We start from the raw sequence: 25,111 nt of genomic DNA on the forward strand, positions 1-25,111 counted from the left end.
AACATCACTTCTTCCTATTAATCCCAGTGGTAATATCCCTGAAGCCTTTGAACTGTATATTAACAAGCCAAATTCATTAATTTGCTCTTCTGACACTGACAACAGTGATGTCCTTCAAGTGTGTTGTGAGAAATACAGTGTTGTCTGGTGCACGCCTGTTGACCGTCTGCTGTTAGTGAGCAGATGACAAGAGTACTGAGGGACATAGGCTCAAGAAACGCTGTCAGGGCATGTAATGGTAAACGCTACAGCGATAGCCACAGGGACAACCATTCTCCAGACACCAGAATCAAGGTATCAGCTCCCCGGAAGACATGACACAGTACTCTTTACTGCTAGTCGACAGAGACCCAAGGCACATGGTGATTGTGCCAATCAGAATCACCACAAGGGCAGATTTTCCTTGCGCAATTTGTCAAGGTTGCAGACCTTCCTGTAGCCGTTTCTTCAGCTTTCAATGTGTGTAAATTCAAGACAAGATAAGGAATCAGGTTGACCCAGTGATGGTGGCATTGACATTTAAAGGTTTCTGATAAATGGGGAAGGAAGGGGGTCAATTACCCAGCAGATTGGGGTATATATATATATACATTCAGAACTATGCTGAAGACATTATTGTCACATTTGGCAATACATCAATGTAATTCTGAGCGTAATTTAGTAGCACAGAAGTAAGAAAGATCACATGAAGTAAAAGTAGAAGGTACAAACTCTTCCCATAGACACAAGTCAAAATATCTTATCACTGGAAAGATGACACAGAAATTTCAACAATATATACGAAAAAAGAAATATTGGAAAATTATTGTTTTGATTTAATTCATTACCATACAAAAAAAGACACAACCTAAACACTTAATCAGAACATTCAGTATAAAAACAATTTAATAAATCACATCGTCTTGATAGTTGGATGTGACTTTAAAATGCTGTTGTAATGTTTGTTCTTAACAGTTAACATTATGCATGGGCGGATACATCTTTTTTGAAAAGGGGGGGGTGCACAATTAAGATCTATTTATTGTCTTTGGTGGTAATTTATACAGAAATAAAGATTTTTTTTTAAATAAAAAGGGGGGTTGCACAACCCCGCTACCCCCCTCTGTATCCGCCCATGTTATGCATTCACTTAACAAACTCTATTCAACATATTCATAATAGCCTTGACAGGTATGAAATTCATATCATAGAAAATACAGTATAATTATCCAGAAAAAAATGTATACATGTGTTGTCTATATGTGGTGCCAATATAAATACCTATATCACACTGAAGGGAGTATAACACATGTACAATGTAGACTATAAGAGGATTGTATGAATAATAAAACCCTTAGGAATTCCACAAAGCCTATGAAATCTATGAAAGACCGACCTTATTTATGAACTCTATCAAGGGACCTGTCAAACAAGTAATCCTCCTTGGAATGTGTTCTAAAGATTAACTGCTATTATTGAAACATCAGAATATGTCTTGAAAGTTGAATCAATACCACATATTCTTTTATAAAAAAAATCCCAAATAATATAACAATTTTCCCCAAATGTCGGTTCAAACCTCATAATTTTCATCTCTAAATTTGTCATTAAATTGGCCTGAATTTGTTTGGCATGGCGCCCCCCCCCCCCCCCCCCCCCCCCTTCAAGAATCTTTCAGTAGTGCTATTTTCCTAACAACAATAAGTATTACTCATGAGTGAAGGATTACATTATTGTTGGGGCTTTCAAGGCTGCCAATAACAAAACACTAGAAGTAATATGTATGGCAAAACTACCAGGAGAATTCAATGTGGGTAGATAAGGCATAGATATAAAACTGACATCTGGAGGTGACAGGAATCATTTTCTATTATTCTATTTCTCTTTTCTTTTTTGTCACGATAGTACACAGCAAGGAATTTAAAATTAGCAATAGGGAACATGAATATTTTCATTGACAATGCCGTTGTTGGGATAAACATGTTTGAAGCAGAAGTAACGACCTTACTGTTGAAATCATGAGTGAGCATGGTTCGATGCTGCTTTTAGAATATTCCAGCAATATCACGCCAGGGGACACAAGAAATGGGCTTCACACATTGTACCCATGTTGGGAATCAAACTCAAGCCATCAAAGTGATGAGTGAACACCTTAACCACTAGGCTACCCCATCGCCCCCCTTAATATCACGAAATAATAAATCTTTTCTTAATAACAGGTAAGTGTGCTTGCTAATGATGTATTGTTAACAGGAAGAAACATTGGGTTTTACTGTAGCCATTTGTTGGTAAAATAAGGAAGTGAAACTGTACAACTGGTAGAAATTAAACATTCATGGTATTACATAAATACAAGGAACACATACAACCATCACACAACTCAAACTGGGATTTCTGGACATGATGCATCTTATAGCAACTAAATTTTCACCTAAGAAAATGATGTCATATGAAGCTGTTGACACAGGTACTTCCGTCAAGTGCAGCAAAATATATCACTTTAGTTTGTTAACAAGAGGATGTTTGAATGGGATGTAATGAAAGTTTAACTGACCCAAAGTTCACTGAGTGCAAGCAAGTGTGCAGAGTAAGGTCAACAAGTGCAGTATACTCCAAGTCCACAGCTTTGATCATAGAAATATTGAATAGCAGACCTTTTCACAACTAACCAAATACTAACAAGTCTTAGGCATTATCTTTTCTTAGTTTGAACGTGTGTGCTCGCAAGGCCTCAGCCTGCTCAAGTCTGACAAATCTTATTTTCTTGCGAAACCAAAATGCAAATCTTAAATTTCCTAAAAAAGTGAGAAAAAAAGTTTGAAAAACTATATATTTTGGCATGCCTTTTTGTAATCTCAAGTTGTTGAACGTGTGTAACAGTTTAATTCAAGACCTTTCTTTACAAAACTGTCAGTGAGGTGAGGTGAAATTGGATTTAATGTCGCGTCCAAAATTATTGCACGTAAATAGCAACGTGCATGCATGTGTGTGTGTGTGTGTGTGGATGCTTGTACTGGTCCAGACTGATGCCGATTTATAGTGCTAGCTCACTGAGATACCATGCCACAGTTTAACATGAATACCCCACTCAGACACACTATACTGACTCTGAGCCGAAACAGTCCTTGTTTTAGCCCTTTAATGCCAAGTGCCAGGCAGGGTAACAACAAGTACCATCTTTTAAGTCTTTTGGTATGACACAGATGGGGATCGAACCCCGGAACCTCCGCTCTCCGGGTGGACGCTCTACCTCTGGACCACGGAGCCGGTAAAAAATGTCAGTACCATATAATCAACAATATCTAAAATAATAAATTAGAGCGAGCATCTTGTATCATACCGGTATTATTTACTCACCAGAAACTTTCTATGCCTATAAAATCTTGAACAGGCATTGACTGCTGTCATTATTAAAGATATGGTATAAATATTGTATACATAAATATTACTTTAACATGTATATGATATACGGCTCTGTAAAATATAAATGACACTATACCTTATACAAATACACATCACTGAGCCAACCAGTGCAGTTGGTGCTCTCAGTAAAGATTGCTTAAGTAAATATGCATGTACCACAGAGCTTATTGACATAGATCCATTATTGTCCCTAAAGTACATCTGTAGGCACCAACAGAGACTGCTATCTGTAAATCATTGCCTACAGTAGTCTTCACCATTAGAGGAGGCCGCTTGGACCAAATCTACCTCTACATATCAAGTCATCATAGAGTACATAGATCTCCATTGCCATGAGTGACCAGTGTGCATCTTCCAAACTAAGATCTTAAACTAATATTTGCAGAAATTTTCCACCTCGTCGAATGGTTGTTTCAGACAGTATAACATGAGAGATGACCATTACAATGATGGGGTGGGTTTTGTTTTTAGACAGAGATTCAAAGCATACTATTTCATTCTCATGAAGGAGGAATGAACCAAACCACAGTTTGTTTATCCACAATATTATTTTTCAGAACATCCATCACGTCTGGTGAGCAGCTAATGGTTTGGTTTCATTTAAAACCTGAGGTCAAATTATTTTATTCCAGGGCACAGATTACTATTTTCTGAATTGAACATAAAAATGCCAAAAATATACCAGCATCAAGAGTTAAAAAATAAACATGTAATTTCTATCACAAAGATCTTTAAATCATATTTCAAAAAGTTAAAAAACATATTTTAATAATGAATTCACTTGATCGTTTCAATGAAAAAGATCTTTGTAAATATTATGGTGTCACTTTCATAGTGTTGAGATGTTGCCGTATATCTCTGTTGTATACATTAGTATGCGCTGACCCTTACTACACAGAGTGAGAAGGACGTTTCAGTGTACCATCTCAAACCCCATGAGCTACAGCTTTTGGAGCAGCTCTGCAGATGGCAAACCACTAATTAGCAGTTGTCTTGGTAAAAGACCCGCACCCCAAGACATCATGGCCCTGTTTGCTGAGGGGCCTTTGATGGTGGATCAGATGATCCCATCTGCTCATTAGTGGGTGTCCATGCTAACTGAGACATCAAACACGACAAGGCTAATAAGCCTGGAAAGGGAGGAACAGAGTGTCCAAGCTGCTCCTCCCCCATCCCCTTGCTGGTGAGCACCTCCACTTTGATCCCATGGTCTGTCAGGTGAACACCATTTAACTGGAGTCACATTTTGACAGAATCAAACATGGACTATTAGGAAAGGTTGGGGAATCCTGCCAGCTTATTTGTACTGGTGATTATGAGGCTGATTTAAATGCCTGGACTCCCAAGAACTCTGGGGAACATACACTATTGCCTTGAAGATCAAGTTGTTAGGAAAATAGTTTTAGGATTCAGCCTAAGAGGTCATTATAGAGAAAAGTGACTATACAGTATTAGCAAGCTTTTAAGCACAAATGGTTTTGAAAGTATACAGTGTTGATTTATAATTTGATAAGATACACAGAGAATCTTATAAAGTCAATGTTCTTACAAAAAGTGTTTCTCATTGTTTATAATTATGTAACCACACATTTTCTGTTACATAATAAACAGTGGTAAGTAAAAGTGTCTTAGAATTGTATATATTCAATGAAACATAAACTGAAATGACCAAATAACTAACAAATGTTTATAATCACATGACTCATTTCATTAGGTTTCCTGTTCCCGAAAACATGCAAAGCGATGTTTTGTTAATCATCATAACTGCCAGTTGAATCAACATTATTGAGAGAACGCATCAAACCAACACTTTTTGTTCAGACGACACACTTGCATTTTACGTAAGGTAAAAGAAACACAACTTGTAAAACAGAATCCCCAGTGAGCACAATGAAGAAAATGTAAAAAAATCTCCCAACAGTAAAATAAAAATTGGAAAAGAGATTAGAAAAGTGAAGACTTTACACTTAACACATGTGTTTTTGATCTGTGAGTCAGTGTTTCTGTGTGAAGATTCAATCTACAAAGCAGGAAAAAGGGAGGTACACATGTTTTAAGCTTGCAAAGGAGGGTACAAGCATAACAGCTCGTGTGGGGTTCCATGTCTGTTAATGGTGTATTGTAAATATACACGTTAACTTAGAGGGGGCTGCTCTTTAATCGTGAAAACACACTCCAACATCTACAGCTCCACCTGGTGGGGAGATGGTTCAACTTGCCACGAAGAATGTCTGAATCGCTGAACCATGCCCTTATCCATGTGTGGTCTATCTTATAGTGATGAACCATGACTAATATATGTTAGTATATTACTACTAAAAGTAAAAGCGTTCACTGAAAATAGATTTGTAATTCTATCTAATGAAAGAACATAACAAAAACCTAACCTTCTTCATGACAGGACCAAGAGCATATACAGGGTGAACCTACAAATTCTGGATGAAATTAACAAAAGCCATAAGAGGGAGCTGAATCAGTCACCTGGTATGATTAATAGAGTTAACAAGAAATATTGCAAGCAACAAACACCGAGCAATACTCCATCAGATAAAGACTTTTGATTTCGATTTTTAGGCAATTTTCCTTTTTGTCTGAACATCCCACTGTCTAGTGTACGATTGCTTTGTGAAACTGGGCTCTGACCCTAAGATAAAAAAGGATGTGCATGTTATTAAGTGAGCAGAAACAAACAAATCTTGGATCAGAAGGCTGTAGTTTCTTTCCATTTTGACTTTTTCCAAAAAGCAATCTTCCTATGTGTTATAAATCAGCCATGATAGACGGTGAAAGTAATTGTATTCACTAAACAGAGCATTAAGTGATATTAATGCATGGTACACTTTACTCAGTAGTAATTGTTTAAATAATAATAATGATGATAATGCATGTATAATCCATTCAACAATGAATTTGGAAATTATTTATTCTGATTGGTCAATCAGAGGTTGTCAAATCACAATAAATCCCCTCTGATTGAAACAGCTGATATGAAGTCTGCATCACCGCAGACGCTAATACTCATAGAAAAATAGCAATTGTTTTCAGTTATTGTCGGTAGGCATATTTAAATAACTTTATCTACAATATTAGTTTACAAAATGCATAGTTGTGGTTACTACAATAATCAAAGGATGTGTGGCAATACATTTCGTGCAGAAAACACAATAGAAATCTACAAAGAGAATGTATTTTAAGTTTTGGGGACAACAGAAGGCTTGGAATTTGTTGGTTTCGTCATAATATATGATGTCATAATGGTGATGTGCGTTGTAGAACGAAAGCTTTGCAAAGCTTGTTTAGTTTTCTTTAGGAGTGCCCACTTTATGTCAGCTAGCTGACCAACTGCCATGCTTATATGCTTTCAATGCCTGTCGTGTGTTCAAGTGACGCTTCAGCATATACAGCACCATACTTTGTTTAAAGGCTGTTGTCAGTGATTTCAGTGATTGAAATAGGGCACAACTTATATCACCTAAGGTATGTAAAGCAGCATAACTATTTAATAATGGTTTCCACACAACTACTAGCAGCAGAATGCCTGAACGAGAAAAGACCTTCTGATGGAATTGCATCTTGGTTGGGCATACCCTTTCACCATAAACACAGTATACTTCTGCATTCCACATCCAGTATATGGACAGCAAATATGTTAATACTCTAACCTATTGCAAGAACATTTCTAAACAAAATTCCACAAATAGACACATTTGCTTTTACTTTACAGTTCAAACAGAAATCTGGCACCTTCTGATAACATATACTTCCCCTTAAACACTGTAGGTACCAAAAGCAAGGTTTACATTATGGAAATAAACTGTGACCCTGACATAGCTTACTTGGGTCTGGCTTTTCTACTGTAGCTGTAAAATAACTATCACATATCATTGAAAACAGTGTGTCCAGGACTGAGAGGGTATGAGATGAGAGAAGTTGGGTGTAGTTGGGTAGTCACGATTCGACAATGTCAATCGTCAATTTACACCTGACGATAAGATACACGTTACGCCTATTCACATATGGATACAAGTTTGAATTCTGTATCGATTTTTTAAAGATAATACTTACTGCATTTTACAATAATCGAACCTGATAACTACTTTGGATGGTTCTTCCTTTCCTGCTATCACAAATCACAATACATTCAACTCTAAAAACAAGACTACATTTCAGCAGGTGAAACACAAACTGACTGATAGCAACAACTCTTAACATTGGCTGGGCCACATGAAACATGAACAATCTCACAGACATTAGATGCAAAATAAATATGATGAGATGTATCGTATCATGACTCAAGTTTTGCGATATGCATCATATGTGACTCAAGAATAGAGATATATGTATAGTACTGTGACTCAAGTATCGCGGTGAGAATCGAAGTAACATCCCTGGTATACAGGGAACAGAATGTGAAAGACAGAAAAATCTTACTTAGTGTCATTAGGTGTTCATACACATGGCCATTCTAAAATTACACAACTGATCAACATTCCACTTGACCCTACTATTGGTCATCCATGAACCAAGGAAATCTACATGAATCTTCAGTTTAAGTATACACTTCTACCATACCTCTAAGGTAGCCTAGTAGTTAAAACGCTACACCAGTTCAGTTGCCCAAATGGGCACATTTAGAACCATTTCAAAGCTTTAGCAGCCTATACTCATCTCCTTCCAAGCTCTAACAGCCTATACTCATCCCCTTCTCAGCGCTAACAGCCTACACTCATCCCCTTCCCAGCTCTAGCCGCCTATACTCATCCCCTTTCCAGCTCTAGCAACCTATACTCATCCCCTTCTCAGCTCTAGCCGCCTATACTCATCCCCTTCTCAGCGCTAACAGCCTACACTCATCCCCTTCCCAGCTCTAGCCGCCTATACTCATCCCCTTCCCAGCTCTAGCAACCTATACTCATCCCCTTCCCAGCTCTAGCTGCCTATACTCATCCCCTTCTCAGCTCTAGCCGCCTATACTCATCCCCTTCTCAGCTCTAGCAGCCTATACTCATCCCCTTCTCAGCTCTAGCAGCCTATACTCATCCCCTTTCCAGCTCTAGCAGCCTATACTCATCCCCTTCCCAGCTCTAGCAGCCTATACTCATCCCCTTCCCAGCTCTAGCCGCCTATACTCATTCCCTTCCCAGCTCTAGCTGCCTATACTCATCCCCTTCCAAGCTCTAGCAGCCTATACTCATCCCCTTCTCAGCTCTAGCAGCCTATACTCATCCCCTTCCCAGCTCTAGCAACCTATACTCATCCCCTTCCCAGCTCTAGCAGCCTATACTCATCCCCTTCCCAGCTCTAGCAGCCTATACTCATCCCCTTCCAAGCTCTAGCAGCCTATACTCATCCCTTCCAACCTCTAGCAGCCTATACTCATTCCCTTCCCAGTTCTAGCAGCCTATACTCATTCCCTTCCCAGTTCTAGCAGCCTATACTCATCCCCTTTTCAGCCCTAACAGCCTATAGTCATCCCCTATCCAAGACCTAGCAGCCTATGCTCATCCCCTTCTGACCTCTAAGAGCCTATACCCATCCCCTTCCCAGCCCTAACAGCCTATACTCATCCCCTTTCAAAGACCTAGCAGCCTATACTCATCCTAATCCCAGCCCAGCCCAGCCCAGCCCAGCCCAGCCCAGCCCAGCGCAAGCAACCAATACCCATCTCCCAGCTCTAGCTCTGAAATTCAGAGACTTGAGACTTTCTTTACACTTTAAGGTTCCTTAAATATTTCTATTTAATCTCATACAAAACTTTATTTCAGTGACTATACGTTAGTTTACTTTCCCCAACGCTGTCTTAACATTGCATTGCTATGGCACGAGTGTGGAAAACAATACTCTTTATATTTTGCACCATCCAACTAAGACCTTCAGCTACTAAAATCATGAAAATATTTCACATACAAATATATTTAAAAAACAATTTAATAATATGAAAAAAAATATGATTTAAAATTATAACTAAATGAAAGATTACGGTACCTTCGTTTGATCTTCATATTTGCTCTGTAATGGGCAGCTACAACACAAGTGTGACTATCCTACAACTGATTAACAGTGAGCAACACCGCTGGGCCACAATGTCCTGTTATGCTCCCACTGAGTTGGGCTCACTCAGTAATGCTGCACTCAAGTGACTCGACTCCCGAAACTCTGGGACAGTACTGGACAATGTGCTAATAGGGCTTTGTTTTGGTGTAAGCGAAGCCTCCCCCTGACCCCCTCCACACACGTGGGAGGCGTCATAACCCCGAGTCTGGACACTTTAGCCTTGACTGACGTCTTCCGCAATACACTGAATCACTCCATATACTGTTGACAAAACACTAGCCTTGTTAATGAAAAACCCTTGGCTAAAATTATAACTTGTCATGCTCGGGATGATGTGCTATGCAGTCATTAACATAAGGAAATTGTCAGGATTTCCTGATTGGACATAAAAAGTTATGACAAAGTGATTTGTTTCATGTGTAACTGCTGGAAAAGGTTTGACAGAAAGTATTTTTTTTGTTTTAATTGTCTGTAATTTTGGTACTCACAAAATTGTAGTCATTATCTTTCCTAATCATTATGAAACTCAGTTAACATCATGAGAACTACGTCACTTCAGGCTTTCCACCCACATTAAGCTGACACGCCATGATATAACTGGAATACTTTTCAAGGCAGTGTTAAACCCAACTCACTCACTATCAAGAAATCAACTTAAATAACTGAATATTTCATGAAATATATTACAAGGGACGCCAAGAGTTTGCTTCATACTCTGGCCCATGTAGACAATCAAATTAAGTATAATACCACGCCACCCTACTGTCCCTGGCATTGAAAAAAGGATTGCATAACTTTAATTGACCCAATGCAGTGTGTGCTTGTTCGTGTCAAATATCAAATTTTCCACCTTATTAAACTCGGCAATAAAAGCTCTGAATTTCAAATGAGGGGTTATAAAACCAGTGAAAATATGTATGATTACATGACAAAGGTGGAGTATTTTCTCAGGACCTAGTCCCATAGAAACTGTTGTGATAATAACTACAGACCAACTGCCTGTTCACTCGTGTGCCCTTTACAATGATAACAACTAAAACGTCTTCTTGACATTCAAATAGATTTTTCCATAATTCATTATATTAATGTTTGAATAACAACTGCCAACACCAATTATCTTAACCGGTGACTCACAAAACAAACAAGAGCTTGTAAAAGAGCAGATAAGTCAGATGACAGTGCAATATTTACATAGCCTACATATTTAAACACTCACCAAATGTCTTACTGAATGCAGCTGTGCAAGTCAACTTGCCCACTATTTAACTGTCGGAATGACTTGGCATTCACTGATATTAAAGGTCAAGTATATTTTTATATTTTAATACATTATCAGTTAGCAATTAATCTCTGCCAAAATTAATGTCTCATTCAATCAATTTATAATGAATATGTGTATTGAATAAAACAACATTAATTGGTATTTATTTTCCTTTTCAAGATATGAACCTTTAATTTTGGTTTATTATCCTACAACAATGGCATCTGTTGTCCCATATATTAATCACCTGAGTTATTATATTTTCAAATAAAGAATATCTCTTAAGTTTGAATAAACCATCTTATCTGCTTGATATAAACATTTCTGTTCATCAATACTAATAAGAAAGTTTAATAAGACCAGTCATTTGAAACATTAGGAAAGCTAGATTATTGTATACTCTCACATTAGATTAATGATCAGTAAGATAAAAGGAGTAACAGATAACTATTTCAGAAAGCATTAGGATTAACTGATCACCTGATGAAGGAGTAAGTATACATTCCAAAACGTTGTGTTCCTCCTAATAGAGAATTTGACACAATGTTTTGGAGTATATACTTACTCCTTCATCAGGTGATGAAGGAGTAAGTATATACTCCGAAACGTGTTCCTCATAATAAAGAAGTTGACATCCATAAATTCTCTTTCTAATGTGTATCACTTCTAAATGCCATTCAAAGACTTGAAGATAAACTTCTTCACAAAGCTTAAAAGATTGCTGAGGTGTCATGAAATTAACTCCTCTCACTCATTCACATATATTTCTGTCCTTCATCTCTATTTGATCGCTATACATGCGAAATAACCCTGAACGAGACACTAAACCCCATTTCACCTCACCTAAGTCTATCAATGCAACATCCCACCGGGATTACCAACACATGCTTGAGTGTGACAGCTACACAGGCAATGAGGCAATGTTGGGGAATAACATTGTAACAACCTGAAAAAATCCTCATGTTTCAAGTGGACTAAATATTCAACACAGAAAGTGACAATTAATTAACATTTGTGCATAAATGATACAGGTCTCACCTCTTTGACTTCAGTACAGGTCTATATAAAAGTAAGGTGTGTTCAGCCATACATACAGTACAGTATAACCATGCTTTCAAACATCCATTTGTTATAACATAGAATCAAATCATACTGATTTCACATTACAGGTAGGGAACTGACAGAATTAATCTCCCATTCTTTAAAAGAAATAACACAGCCTGAACATGTTTTTGCTGTGACAAACCTACCTGTACATACATGTTGTTGGTCATGACATTGTCAGCGACATCAAGTCAACGAATCAGTATTCCACTACCCTTATCAGTCATTGCACCATGGTAAAAACATCCACTTCAATATCAGTAAATTAAATCCAGAAAATTCACGCCTGTGTGTTTGAGAACCAGTAATATTAACTGTCACCGTTCTCACAATGTTCAGTGTATATTTATGAAGAAATATCCACTATAAACAAGCACGACATCGGGAGTTCCTCGACCACTGCTGTTTGTGTACACAAAACCTCCTAGGCTCCATTGCACCCGCAATTCACAAAAGCTTTCAACGGTTCTCCTTTCGGAAGGATTATGTGAGTAAGCGTGACCCCTCTGTGGGTGTAGGGCACTACAGAATTTACTATAGACTGACAAACACTGACAGAACTTAACAGTACACCCTGCGTGATCACTGCCCGGTCTACGGGCCAGTCATAGATAGTGGTCCCCCAACACTCTACCCCTTAGTCAAGACCGGACTCACAACCTACTTGTTAAACGCTGACACAAGACTAAATGTTTGGAAACAACTTAAGACATATCAACCTCTTTATAATGAAACTGATAGCCTTGAAAACGTCTTTGAGAGACAGGCTTCTTCCTTGAAGAAACATAAAAAAGTGGCTCCCATTATTTTAAACCAAGATGCATTTATGTGTTTGTGGGATGGTTACAAAACCGCATGAGCTGAACTTACAGTACTTAAGTAAAACCAGCAACCTAAATTAACCATAACATATTCATAACAAGTAAACAACGACACTGATATCTTCGTAGAGTTGAAATCATTGGCTGGAGCAAAATCCACTTAATCTATATACAATCAATTACATGAGTCAGGCAATTAATAAATGTACCACTAATCTTATCTCAGCAGTGATTAATTGATTACTGACATAAACGAACATCATTGTTTGACATAGTGATTAATAAAAAAGCAATATATCAATAAACCATCCATAACCTAAATAAGAACACAGTTTGTATCATCAGCAAAATGAAAACAGATCTAACCTTACAAATTAACCTTCACAGTGTATTTAATCAGACAAAATATACAGATGCAAGCTTAGAATTGGACAACAGGCCTACAGACTCCTAATAATCCTAATCTTTACCAAAGAGTGTGTGATATATAATATATTTATCACTCATGGCTTGTATATCGGGTTGTGATGAATGGGCATGCCCTCATTAAGATAACGACTTCAAAGACTTGTTCCAGCACATAACAGAAAGTAGATCAGTTAATGTTGGGAGCAAGGTTTGGTTTCCTCTCAATCAGGGCTGATGATGGACTGAGAATACAGTGCACATGAGAGAAAACTATATAAAGATAGTTTGACTATACATAGAAACACTGACTTTGGTCTTCTGCTGCTTTGAACATTGGGATGTTGATTGTGTATATAATATTTCTCCCTGAAATCAGGTCTCAAACACATTGTTTTCAGGACATCAAGCATGTCCATTGAAAAGTTTTTTTATTGTTTTTTTATGCGAAATTAGAGAGTTTTTTTCCCTAGCATTTCCAGGAACATTTTCTACGTGATCCCAGGTCCTACTAGCATACCAAATGGTCAGATCCTTGATGAAAACCACAAGCACTGGTGCTGACAAAACAAGGATGATACTCGAGGATTGAAAACCATGATAATAAGATCCTGCCTAAGATCTAAGGGAGACAACCTGTACAGTATTCAGTGGTATCTGGGATGACTGGGCCACCCCAGTGTCTCTTCACAGTAAGAGAAAAACAGAAACCTTTCATATCAGCTGCTGGTGACTTGTTAAGACCACATTTATTGTTAAGGTAATTAAGAAAAAAATATTTAACAGCTGTAGATTTATCTTCTCTGAAGCATTTCCTATACTAATCAAATTACAAAGCAATCATTGAATCAAACATTCCTCAAAAGTTCCTTGGTAATTTTATTTGTATTATATATTTATAACAATAAGATATTCTGCAGCCGGTAAATATGGAAATCAAGCTTAAAAAAATAACCCTTGTTACAATTCAATTTCCTGTTTGATAAGAAAAGACATATGGAGATACAAGACTTCCCTCTGTATATTTTGCACCCAGCTTTTTCTTGTTCGAAACACTTTCATGAAATTCCTGTTGCCATAGCAACCCATAAATAAAACAAAGTTGATTTTTTCTTTTTACATTAAGCAGGTTTCAAATTATCCACAATCAACAGGACTAAAATCACGATAAAGATTAATTAAAAGGCATGACAATCAGCTGGTGTGACAGACAGGTATGTTTTACACAGTATGGGTCATGATGACCCATGGAAAATTGTGATTCTTGAAATAAGAAATAGGATCCTTTTGATTCATTGATATTCATCAACAGCATAAAGTTACGCTGATGATTTGAAAACATATTACTAACCTTCAAAGATTAATTATAACATCTGTAGTTTTCAAAAAGCACCAACCTCTTTAATCATTGGACTGATTACAAACCATAAGATGTCACAGTGTAAGAAATAGTTCATAAAATGTGATATGCCTCTCATGTTAGTCTTCACTAAGATGCAAGAAGTAACCAACTGCAACATATCGTGATGTTTGCTGAAAGTTGCAACAAGATAGTCAACTTCGTCATTTGATCACAATATAGAAGACGACTGTTTAACACGATTCACGCCCACAAATACCTCCAAACCTCATTAGCAAACAAAAATCCTCAAGTCGACTGCCTGGTGTAAATGAAGTTCGTTCTGATCCCCACAGGTGACTTACCTGTATAATGATCGTTAGTGTCTTAATTGCAGGTGTCTTTATCTCGTTAACATAACACAGATTGTTAGACTCATTGGTCGGTGAAGTGGTTTTATTTGTTAAAAAGGATGTAATTACTCCTATCGCTCTCTAAAAGATTTCCTACATTAAAAAATAAGAAAATAATTGTCCTTCATTTCTGTTTGGAACAACAGCACCTGTTCAATTAGCCAGGTTGTTTTCCTTACAGATCACCACGAGACCACACACAGAGAAAGGGAATCTTTGAATCTCCCTCTTCAGCATAAATACTTTACAATAAAGACATGAATTATTAAATATTAATTAAACATAAAACGTCAACACCAGAGAATAATCAGTCTTGATTATCTGTTGAAACAGATTCCATGCCGCGTAAAAGACAAAATAGTGATAAAAAGTATATATAAGGTAGACTCTTACCTTCGCTCATGATCAGCGCCCTTCACCATGTTCTGGAAAGAAAAAAAGAATCATTTTACATAACGAGAATGTCAGATTTACATTTTGCTGTTAGCAATTGTTTTGCCAGATAATGGATGGACACTATGAAATATTACCTGATTTACCCATGTAATCAGCATAAGGATCACATTCATTAAACACTGGTCATCCCAACAGCTCACTTTCCATTAGTGAGTGAGTGAGTGAGTGAGTGAGTGAGTGAGTGAGTGAGTGAGTGAGTGAGTGAGTGAGTGAGTGAGTGAGTGAGTGAGTGGATTATGCTGCTTTAAGTAGGATTTCAGTTTCAGCGGAAACCCAAAGTGGCACAGGTTGCTGTTGTTTATCACTTTCCTGCCTAAGGATCATTATCAAGGCATATTGTTAACTTGTAACCAGCAGATTCTGGCATAGCTAAGGGTTACAACTTTGCAAAGACTAACAATTTCCATACACTTATCTTAATAAGAATGTAAAAAATACTACACATGCTAAAATCATAACAATACCTGCACATGATCCAAATGTTAACATTTGTCTGTTGCTTACAGCCACAGGAATCAATATGCCAGCTATATCACTGGTACCTGTAAATAATCCAGACTTGACCAGACAAACCAGTGATTTACATTATGAGCAACGTCCCAAACCATGGGCCCAGTTTCATCCCATACAATTAGCCACTGAGTCTGACTACTAGTCTATCATACAGACTCTGAAACGAATGCAAGCCCATGCAAGTCTATATTGTTTGGCAAGTCTAGATTAGTGCAGTATCTGAAAATGAAGAGAGTCTCTGGGCTCCTTTTTATAATATTTTATAACTATAATTTAACAACTGTTAAAATATGTATTCAGTAAAATATGATAATTTCAAAGACTAGATGTTAATCTATCTGATGACATGATCCATTCAGTCAGCTTATCACCAGCATAGGTTGCTGAAGACCTACCAGTATAGTAAATCAGAAACCCCTCAAGACCCATATGTTATCGTAACAGGCGACTAACGGGATCAGGTGGTCACTCACTGACTCACAGGTCATCGTATCCCAAATGAGTAGATCTATGCACATGATGTCAATCACTGAATTGTCGGTAACTCAATTAGTTACAGACCACTGTAATGTAACTGGAATATTGCCGATAGCAGCGTTAAACAACAAACAAAACTAACTCAGGATCCACACTGGGTCTATTACCACAAAAAATGATGAAGCTGATGACAGTAAAAAACCTGATTTCATCAAGAAAGAATAGTAACACCATTTTGATCATCACATCTTATCATGTCAAGAGTAATCATCAACACAAATAGCAGCACAGGAATTCAATTAAGAGAACATTTGATAACAGCACTGTAGAGGAGTTCATGCACTTACTGCAGTGGCCTGGTGAAGGAAAGCACTGTTGTGCCAGCTCCCTACACTTCCCAACATGGTTGAAGAGCTTCCTACTGTCAAGTTTACACACAAATGCAAGTTCTTCAAAATCAGAGCACACCTTTCATTACCATATCACTTCAGCTGATAAAAGCACTTTGAAGCAGCAGACAGATGCTGGGTAGTAATCACAGAGTGTGTTAGAGCTGGTCTCTGTTACCTATTGTTTTATCACATGCATATCGCATCACTGCTTCCCTGGCTGGGTTGAATTCACAGACCATGCAAGTGCTCGGTCATTGACTTGCTAGGAAGAAATGGATGCAGTCCAAATAAAAAAATAGAATATAAAGTGCTTAAAATTTAGCAAGGGTACGTGGACTGAGGAAGAATTCTTTCTACATACTCACTCCACCAACTCATTATTATTTCCAAGCTCTGCCAATTTTTAGATAATAGTATTTGTCCCTGTACACTGTCAGAACTGAAGTAAGCACTAAAACCAACTGAACAGTTTCGTCCTTGCTGCTGAGATAAACTTAGATAACTGCATTACCTGATAATTCAAATATTGATAAAATATTGTGTAGGTTAAAAAAAGATTAAACGTCCCAACACTATAAAACACAGCCAGCACTAAATTCAACACTAGATGTACATCTACAGATTTGGCATGCCAACCATATTTTAAAATATCCCTCAATATCACATAGAAAAGTCCTTATTACAATATATCCGCTAGGATAGAAATCAATAGAGAACAACCGATGACACAATCACAAAATGTCAGCACAAAAATCCACACTAAAATCCACAGACCAGGTGTATTCAATATGTTAACACACATTATAGAGCCAAATCACCACAACACCTAGACAGAGCAGTTCTTGCAACAAAGTCTCAGTCCACTCACAACCACCAATGAGAACCAGATAGTTTTAACACAAGTCAGGTTACATCTAACACCAGGTCATCATGCCACTCCGGCTGTACCACGACAATTGATGATGAAGGGACACATCTTCCTCTAGATGCTGTACCTTTGGGGCCTCCTGATCAGTGGCCGTCTTTATCAATCCCCACTAATAGCGGCCACTGAGTGCAACACAGAGGTAGAGCAACGGACTTACCTCAGACAAACACTTGTTACTATTTCATCTCATCATCCTCATCTTCCTAGGAAGCTGGGAGTGTTCAAAGACAGGGAATCCATTTATTAAGATACGGGGGACATAATGTGTTATTGTCACAAGTCATTGAACCCACACTTCTAGGAGGGAATATGCCAGTTCAATCATCTATTATCTTCTTTAACACTACAGAACAATTTGTGGATTGATAAATATATGTTGCGCATTACACCTGAGGACTGCAGTGTACTTGAGAGATATGATACGGTATGATGAAATGTTTTTCACATCCCATAAAACAAATAGTTACAAATTACACTGAAAGACGGAATTACTCCTACACATGATCACTGCCCTCGCGCTGATATGTACTGAGGTTCTGGAACATTGCACTAACAGAGGTTACCATGTTTGTTCCAGGGAATCTTTTTATACTACACAATATAAAATGCCTTTTTCACTTTTAATATTCTGTATATTTTGTCAGCATATTTGTTGAAACAGAAACTGTTTAGCAATTTATCAGAGCTCCTTTTTACAATTCAAATTAAAAAAATTCTTTCAACATTTTCTTTGGTTTAAGTCATGAAAGTAGACAAAGTTTTCCATGAAGGCATTCCATAATTTACGATATTCCAGCATACACTTTTATGTAACTGTCTAATATGTCCATATCATGTCTTATGTTTGGAATTGTACAATGGACTATGATTATGGAGACATTTTTTGTTGTGTTTATTTATCACATCTATTATCTGTGAATCAAAACTGTGTCTATATCATGTGTTTGTCTATAGATGTGATTATCATATCCCTCACTGATTACCCCAGCTTTAAGCTTTCACATCCATATCATGTTCATATCATATTGTTTCTGTCCCTGTCATAGCTTTCTGTACATATCATGTTTGTCACATCCTTTACCGACATATGCCACTGTCATTTCCTTCAATGTCCATATCATGTTCATATCATATTACTTCTGTCCCTGTCATATCTTTCTGTACATATCATGTTTGTCACATCCTTTACCGACATATGCCACTGTCATTTTCTTCAATGTCCAAATCATGTTCATATCATATTACTTCTGTCCCTGACATATATTTTCTGTCAATATCATGTTTATCACATCCTTTATCGATATATATCACTGTTATATCATGCCTATCACATGCCTGCAAAATATTTCCAAAGTCCTCGGTACACACCCTAATATTTCATAATACAGTAAACTACACTTAAAATGAACTCAAAGGGACCACTAATTATAGTTTGTTATAACTATAGTTCATTATAAGCACATGTACAGCATAACGACAGCAAACAGTCGGGACAAAAAAGTAAGTTTGTTATATCCATCAATTTATTATAAGCGTGTTTGTTATAAATGTAGTTTACTGTACAGTGACTTGCACAAGCACACGAAACATTTTACTTTATACTAAGGTCTTTTTTACACGAATGTATGTATTGTAACTAAATATCTCTGATTTATGTATCAACACTGTAGTACTGCCATACATACAAAGAAATCCCACTCTGGCAATAAAATCAAATCATTGTTATAACCTGATAATTATCTTATCATCTATGTCTTTACCAAGCCTTCCATGATTAAACTTCAAAAACCACTCCCTAACCACATATACAAGTATTCCCTCAATCAAATTCCAACCCAGTGTAATTCTAAATTCCAGATCCTGACAATGATATTTTAAGTATTTCCCAAGTAGATGTAATTGTTTCCTCCTCTAAACAACAAAAATGAAAACTTGATTCAAACAAAGTCTTGGAAAGCTTGAAGAGCTTGAAGAGCTTTAGTTATTTTTGAGTGTAAAGCATTTTTAGCATTACAGAGACCCAAAGCATATAAAATGCTTGAAAACTAATTTAGACCATATAAGGAAATAAACTCTGCTTTTAAATGTATTTCCTTTTCGGCTTAGAGAAAAATCCTTCAACTAGAGGAACAATACACTTGAACATGGGAACTGTCGGTTTTACCTTAATGGCTTTGTCTACGTTAAAATAACACTGAACAGAAGCGGAGGTGGCAAATTGAAATACCAGTACTGTCATCAACAGCAGAAGCACAAATTTTGGATTTTCATGACAAAACATTACTGTTATGAAAACTGTTATTACTAGATAAACTTTTTAATGCAACTTAATGTGTTCCATTAAATGAGTATCACAAATTATTTTTGAGGAAAATAACATGACCGTTTTGACCATGCAATTAGGCTTATCAATTTGATACACAGGCCACACACACTTAAGCTGCTACCATATTGCATCAAGGCAGAGGTTATCAACGTCAGTGCTGTTACTGTCGATGTCAAGTGCTCTGGAGTTATCAGGCTTGTCCTGCCCTACTTCCAGCCCCCACACAGCAGACTGCCCTTCACCTGACGCCCAATACCAGTCAGTTCCTGTTGCAAAGTCTCGAGAGCAGATGCTGACTCAACAAGCAGACGCGACAATAGCACAACTACATGTGTGTATATATGTCATTAATATGACGAAGTAGATGGTACATACAGTGATTGTATCATTCATTTAGATCAAAACAAACATTGTTATATTGCCTATATTCCAACAATTATTTCCTTTGATGAAACAAAGAGATTTCTAATCAGAAGTCAGTTGAATACAAGGAAATGTATGAATAGAAATAAATAAAGTATAATAACTTGATCTTTAGACCTTAAAATTATTTTAATCTGACAATATTATTGTTTTCACCAATTTGAAGAAATTAGTATAAAAGTTTCATTTTTCTAAACAATAAAACCAAAGGAAATATAAGCAGGGTGTGAGATGCAGTGTTAACACTAGTTTCCAGGGGGCACCTTTAAAAACCAAAGGCAATAAGTTGTAGCCAGTAAAATTATCTGAGAGAGGATTTTGATATTTTGTACCACTCCCTTCTAAAAATGCTGAATCTGCCTTTGCTTAGAAAATCAATCTGTGTAAATTCATAAAAGGCATGCAGTGATGACTGATCATTGCTACACCACATTGTTGTTACAGTAGGGGATACACATTGTTGTTACAGTGGAAGATACACATTGTTGTTACAGTGGAAGATACACATTGTTGTTACAGCAGAGGATACATATTGTTGTTACAGTGGAGGATACACATTGTTGTTAAAGCGGAGGATACACATTGTTGTTACAGTGGAAGATACACATTGTTGTTACAGCGGAGGATACACATTTTTGTTACAGTGGAAGATACACATTGTTGTTAAAGCGGAGGATACACATTGTTGTTACAGTAGGGGATACACATTGTTGTTACAGTGGAGGATACACATTGTTACAGCGGAGGATACACATTGTTGTTACAGCAGAGGATACACATTGTTGTTACAGTGGAGGATACACATTGTTGTTACAGTGGAAGATACACATTGTTGTTACAGCGGAGGATACACATTGTTACAGCGGAGGATACACATTGTTGTTACAGCAGAGGATACACATTGCTGTTACAGCAGAGGATACACATTGTTGTTACAGTGGAGGAAACACATTGTTGTTACAGTGGAGGATACACATTGTTGTTACAGTGGAGGATACACATTGTTACAGCGGAGGATACACATTGTTGTTACAGCAGAGGATACACATTGTTGTTAAAGCGGAGGATACACATTGTTGTTACAGTAGGGGATACACATTGTTGTTACAGTGGAGGATACACATTGTTACAGCGGAGGATACACATTGTTGTTACAGCAGAGGATACACATTGTTGTTAAAGTGGAGGATACACATTATTGTTACATTGGAGGATACACAGTGTTGTTACAGCGGAGGATACATATTGTTACAGCGGAGGATACACGTTGTTACGGTAGGGGATACACATTGTTGTTACAGTGGAGGATACACATTGTTGGTACAGTGGAGGATACACATTGTTGTTAAAGTGGAGGATACACATTGTTGTTACATTGGAGGATACACATTGTTGTTACAGTGGAGGATACACATTGTTGTTACAGTGGAGGATACACATTGTTGTTACAGTGGAGGATACATATTGTTGTTACAGTGGAGGATACACATTCTTATTACACTTTGAGTGTGTTGGCCACCAGACATCAGCTATCACCCACATCCATGACCTTCCTGTGATCCTCAAATCGGCCTGTTCACATAAGATAACCCTTATTTCCTCATCTACAGCAGATGTTCATCTAATCTGCATCCCATCCTGTTCTGGACACCCATCCACTTCACTTTAGATAATCCTTGCAATTCCTATCCGGCCACATTAGTGTAATAGTTTGTTAGCTTTCATTTTTTGAGTGAGAGGATGTTGTTTTTCACGACAGCAGCAATATTACAGCTATATCATGATGACCTGTAAATAATCAAGTCTGGGCCGGATGAACCAGTGGTTGACAGCTTGAGTATGACACACCCATGACTGGGGCACAATGACACACTCATTGTGACCATCCCATTCTCATTAGCCTGCTCATAAACAAGCTTGTCGTGACCTATTCTCCCCATAGATTGCAAAAGGGTTTGTGTCTTCAGAAACATACTATTTTCTTATTCACACATTCTTTCATTTGTGCCTTTGTTCATGATTGCCTTACCCCAATTCCTCCAATACAGGTCTGTGGTCCTCTCTGCCAACCCAATACTCCCAATACAGGTCTGTGGTCCTCTCTGCCAACCCAATACTCCCAATACAAGGCTAAGATGCTCTCTGATAACCCAATACTCCCAATACAAGACTAAGATGCTCTCTGCTAACCCAATACTCCCAATACAGGTCTGTGGTCCTCTCTGCCAACCTAATACTCCCAATACAGGTCTGTGGTCCTCTCTGCCAACCCAATACTCCCAACAGAAGACTAAGATGCTCTCTGATAACCCAATACTCTCAATACAAGACTGTGGTCCTCCCTGCTAACCCAATACTCCCAATACAAGACTGTGGTCCTCCCTGCTAACCCAATACTTCCAATACAAGACTGTGGTCCTCCCTGCTAACCCAATACTTCCAGTACAAGACTAAGATCCTCTCTGCTAACCCAATACTTCCAGTACAGGAATGTGATCCTCTCTGTTAACCCAATACTTCCAAAACATGACTATTGCCTTCCTTGCTAACCCAATACATCAAACACAGTGAGTGAGTGAGTGAGTGAGTATGGCTTTACACCATATTTTAGCAATATCCCAGCATTATCAAGATTGGGCACATCAGAAATGGGCTTCACACATTGTACCTATGTGGGGAATCAAACCCAGGTCTGTGGTGTGAAGAGCAAACACTTTAACCACTAAGCTACCCCACCACCCCTAAACAGGGCTGTGATCCCCTCTGCTTACCCATCTATACTAACATAAGACTGTAATCCTCTCATCTAACCCAATACATTCAGTACAGGGTCTCATGGGCTGCTATCCTCCCAACACATATCTGGACCGCCTTCAGTACTACAGGTGTTCCTGTGAGGTAAGACAACACAAGGGTTGTTATATGGGCAGAGGACTCCATATGCTGGACCTGTCTGCCAGATGGACAGCTTTCTTTGAATCTGTTGTGAACAAAGTTGGACACCGTGACTCACCGCTTCGCCTTATGTGACCCCGCCTCTTGAACCAACACAACCTAACCTACAAATGAGACATCTCGACTTCCAGCCATGAGGATCACTTTCTCAGCTCATCATTCATTAAGGCCACAATAAATAAATTATTTAATTTTCATCAACATTTCTAAAAATATGAGGTGGGAGGGAACTTAGTAATAATATTTTATTTTCTAAAGAAACAGTTCAAGCATCGTATACATTAACTGTTGATAAATATGGTTCAGCTAAAGCTATTTTCAAGCTCAGGCATTAGGCATTGTACTTAATTTACTTATACTTCATATAGAAACTGTTTCAAGAAACTGACATTCATTAACTGTTGACAAATATGGCTCACATGAAGATTGAATGTTTGGTTGGACGATGTATATGGCGTATTTCATCAAAGAAAGTGCGTGAGTGAGTGAGTATGGATTTACACTGCTGTTAGCAATAATCCAGCAACATCATGACACTGGGATACCAGAAATGGGCTCTACACATTGTTCCCATGTGGGGAATCAAAACCAAGCCTTCAGCGCGATGAGCGAACACTTTAACTACTGGGCTACCCCACCGTCCCTCATCAAGGAAAGAAAGCAACCCACATAATGATATTCTTCCTCATAAGGTACTTGAGGACAAAAAAAGTAATGAGGCTTTCTTGTAGGCTAATAATATACTTTAGATACTCAGTGATAAGTTACACTATTACATTTTTAGGGAATGAGCCTTCCATAATGTTTAAAGGAGAATCGTCTAAGGCGCCGCGATTCGCTGTGCAGAGTTGCATCCCTTGGGCATGCCAGAAACCTATGATTGTGGGTTCAAATCCTGGTTCGCCCCGATTATGTTTCTAAGTTTGTCGGCACCATACCTGTGCTCGTGGGTTTCACCGAAGTGGTAAACATCTGAGACCTGCATCACTTTGGGCTTTCCTCCCACATTAAGCTGACATGCCACAATATAACTGGAATACTGTTAAAAGAAGCGTTAAACCCAACTCACTCACTCATAATGTGTAAAAACAAAAACAAAAATTGTTTGATCCACAATACATATATTTTAAAAAGCAAACATGTATGTATTTTGACTTAAATATCAAAGCTTTTACTTCAAAATATGAAGAATAATCTATTACATTATGCTCTACATATGCATTGTATCAAATGACAGCCGTATTCTTCACCAAATATTTAGAACGCTTATCTGATATATGACAATACATGTATCCCATGCTTAGATAAAGAATGTCAGATGTGATATCACAATATAAACAAAAACAGTTATTATTCCTGGTCTGATTTTAAAACCCTATACCACCAGGAGCTGTGATTGCCTCTCTGGTCTACTTGTCCCACCATAAGTAGTACAAGGTATCCGAAGCCCCTCAACCCCCCCACACAGATTGTGTGCAGATAAGCCATGAGCCACCAGAGGTGCTATATCTATCACAGCACTGCATATCTGGCCACAACATATGCATTAAAACGCACAACACTGTTACAGCATGCTGATAAGACAGTGTCTACATGGTGTATGGTTAAATTGGTCAAGCACTCTTGACATTATTCTATTATCAGATGATACCATCTGTGTTCATTTTTAATTAAAATCCTTTGTTATGATTGAAAACAATGAGAAGCTTAAAAGCCTTGATTCTGTAGAAAACAATTTTGTTATATCTACTTGAAACATTATTTCCATTAAGACTTCCTGTTAAACTTAAAATATCAAAATACAAAAACAAAACATTTTTCATTTTTAATAAAAAAAATCTA

General features: G+C 37.6%; 1 protein-coding gene across 7 annotated transcripts in view; it reads right to left on the minus strand.

The window, feature by feature from the left end:
• LOC139468223 (ankyrin repeat and fibronectin type-III domain-containing protein 1-like) overlaps positions 1-25,111 on the minus strand; it is a 212,748-nt gene that overhangs the window by 25,451 nt on the left and 162,186 nt on the right. For 6 of the 7 annotated variants that reach the window (XM_071250046.1, XM_071250045.1, XM_071250047.1 and 3 more), the window contains one exon: positions 15,193-15,224. In XM_071250046.1, the coding sequence (XP_071106147.1) occupies positions 15,193-15,224 (32 nt within the window). Of the gene's footprint in view, positions 1-9,387; positions 9,651-15,192; positions 15,225-25,111 lie in introns of those variants that run through there. The other variant, XM_071250051.1, reaches the window with a different exon arrangement.

This window comes from Haliotis cracherodii, unplaced genomic scaffold (genome assembly GCF_022045235.1).
Source record: "Haliotis cracherodii isolate W230 unplaced genomic scaffold, xgHalCrac1.p SCAF_2, whole genome shotgun sequence".
Taxonomy (NCBI): domain Eukaryota; kingdom Metazoa; phylum Mollusca; class Gastropoda; order Lepetellida; family Haliotidae; genus Haliotis; species Haliotis cracherodii.